At 33.9% G+C, this 1,907-nt stretch overlaps 1 protein-coding gene across 1 annotated transcript; it reads right to left on the minus strand.

The window, feature by feature from the left end:
* Window positions 1-227: 227 nt before the first annotated feature.
* On the minus strand, window positions 228-1,012 carry LOC133029191 (uncharacterized). Its single transcript, XM_061101683.1, has 2 exons — window positions 554-1,012; window positions 228-446 (listed from the first exon to the last, which is right to left on the minus strand). The coding sequence occupies exons 1-2, from the start codon at window positions 987-989 to the stop codon at window positions 418-420; spliced, it is 465 nt and encodes a 154-aa protein (XP_060957666.1). The 5' UTR covers window positions 990-1,012; the 3' UTR covers window positions 228-417.
* Between the last annotated feature and the right edge of the window lie 895 nt (window positions 1,013-1,907).

Below are 1,907 nucleotides of genomic sequence, written 5' to 3' on the forward strand. Positions count from 1 at the left end.
ATTCCATCAGACACAAGTCGCTCAACTCTATTTCTAGAGATGTGACCTAACCGTTTGTTCCATAAGGAACTTGATTTTTCATTATCCATTTTACGCTTAGTACCACGTGATTCCACATTCAAGGTTTCATTATAAGAAGCAACAGTGTCAAGCAAATATAAGTTGTCATAAACCATAAGTGAACCAGTTCCAACAGTATTTGAATTAATAGATAAACTAAAGTAATTGTTTCCAAATGAACAACAATAACCCCATTTGTCCAAACAAGAAACAGAAACCAAATTCCGTCTAAAAGACGGTACAACAAAAGTATCTATTAAGTCCAAATAGTAACCAGTACTTAACAACAACCTAAAATGCCCTATTGCTTCCACATTTACCGACTTGCCATCTCCCATATAAATGCTTCTTTCAGCATCATTTGGCTTTCGGTAACTCAGGCAACCCTGCATAGAAACACTGATGTTAGTAGTAGCACCGGAATCTAACCACCAAGTGTTTCTTGGTACTGAAGCTAAATTTACCTCAGAACAGACCAAAGTAAGAAATGTACCTTTCTTTGCTCGCCATGCAATATACTTAGCACATTCCTTCTTCATGTGTCCTTTCATGTTGCAAAAGAAACAACCATCATCACTGTTGGTTTGAGTTTGTTTCTTATGTGCAGGACCTTTATCCTTAGCAGCCTCATTCTTTCTTTTCTTGCCCTTATCCTTAGAGGTGCTTGCCAAATGAGCACTTTCAGTCTTCTCTTGCTTCAATCTTTCTTCCTCTTGAACACAAAATGAAATGAGCTCATTAAGAGTCCATTTCTCCCTTTGGCAGTTGTAACTGACTTTAAATTGACTGAATTGTGGAGGAAGAGAGATAAGCACTAAATGCACAAGCAAGTCATCCGAAAGCTCAAGCTTTAGTGTCTTCAACTTTGAAGCAAGGTGAGACATTTCCATAATGTACTCCCTTATGTTTTCCTTGCCCTTAAACTTCATGGAAATAAGTTTCTTTAAAAGAGTACTTGTTTTCGCCTTATCGCTTTTCGCAAAGCGCTTCTCAATTTCAGCAAGAAAAGTTGTGGCATCGGTGACCTCCTTGGACACCGCACCCCTAAAAGCCTCAGGTATAACGCGCTTAATGATCATAAGACTCATGCGGTTTGAACGGTCCCACTTCTCATAAATCCTCCTTTGCTCGGAGGTACAGGTATCCGTAAGAGAAGCAGGACGATCCATCCTTAATGCAAGGTCAAGATCCATGCAGCCAAGAACAATAAAAATGTTCTCCTTCCAGTCCTTAAAGTTATTACCATTAAGGACCGGTACCGAATTAAGGTTAGCAGATACACTAGCAACAGCTGAAAAGAACAATACAATTACATAAATAACATGCTCATATAAGAATCCGAATAAAACAATAAATTCAAATAATGGTTAATTCCATCTCAAGATACCAAACACAACATTAATATTAAGTCTTTGGACAGTAATATTAATTGTAAGCGGTACTCTTGTTGTAGTGATCAAACTTTGACAATAAATTATGTCAAACAATATGCAATCTTTGGGCTAACATATTATTCACACAAGATACCTTATAATTGTCACACATTTATCACCACAAACATGCATGAAATTCATCCAAATATTAACTCACCTTTGGGTTAATTAATAAATTTATGAATTACATACACACAATTATCATAATATTTTTATTAAATTAATTTACACAAAAGAGATCACTTTGGTGACATTTTGTTTCAATTAATTTAACTAAAATATTATATATCCTTAATAAATTTTTAAACCAAAATTTGAATTAATTGTTACTGAATTATTATTATTATTTTAAAATTATTATATATTAATAAAATAATAATATTAATAAATAATAATAATAATAATAAAGCAAAA

This window comes from Cannabis sativa, chromosome 1, assembly GCF_029168945.1.
Source record: "Cannabis sativa cultivar Pink pepper isolate KNU-18-1 chromosome 1, ASM2916894v1, whole genome shotgun sequence".
Lineage (NCBI taxonomy): Eukaryota > Viridiplantae > Streptophyta > Magnoliopsida > Rosales > Cannabaceae > Cannabis > Cannabis sativa.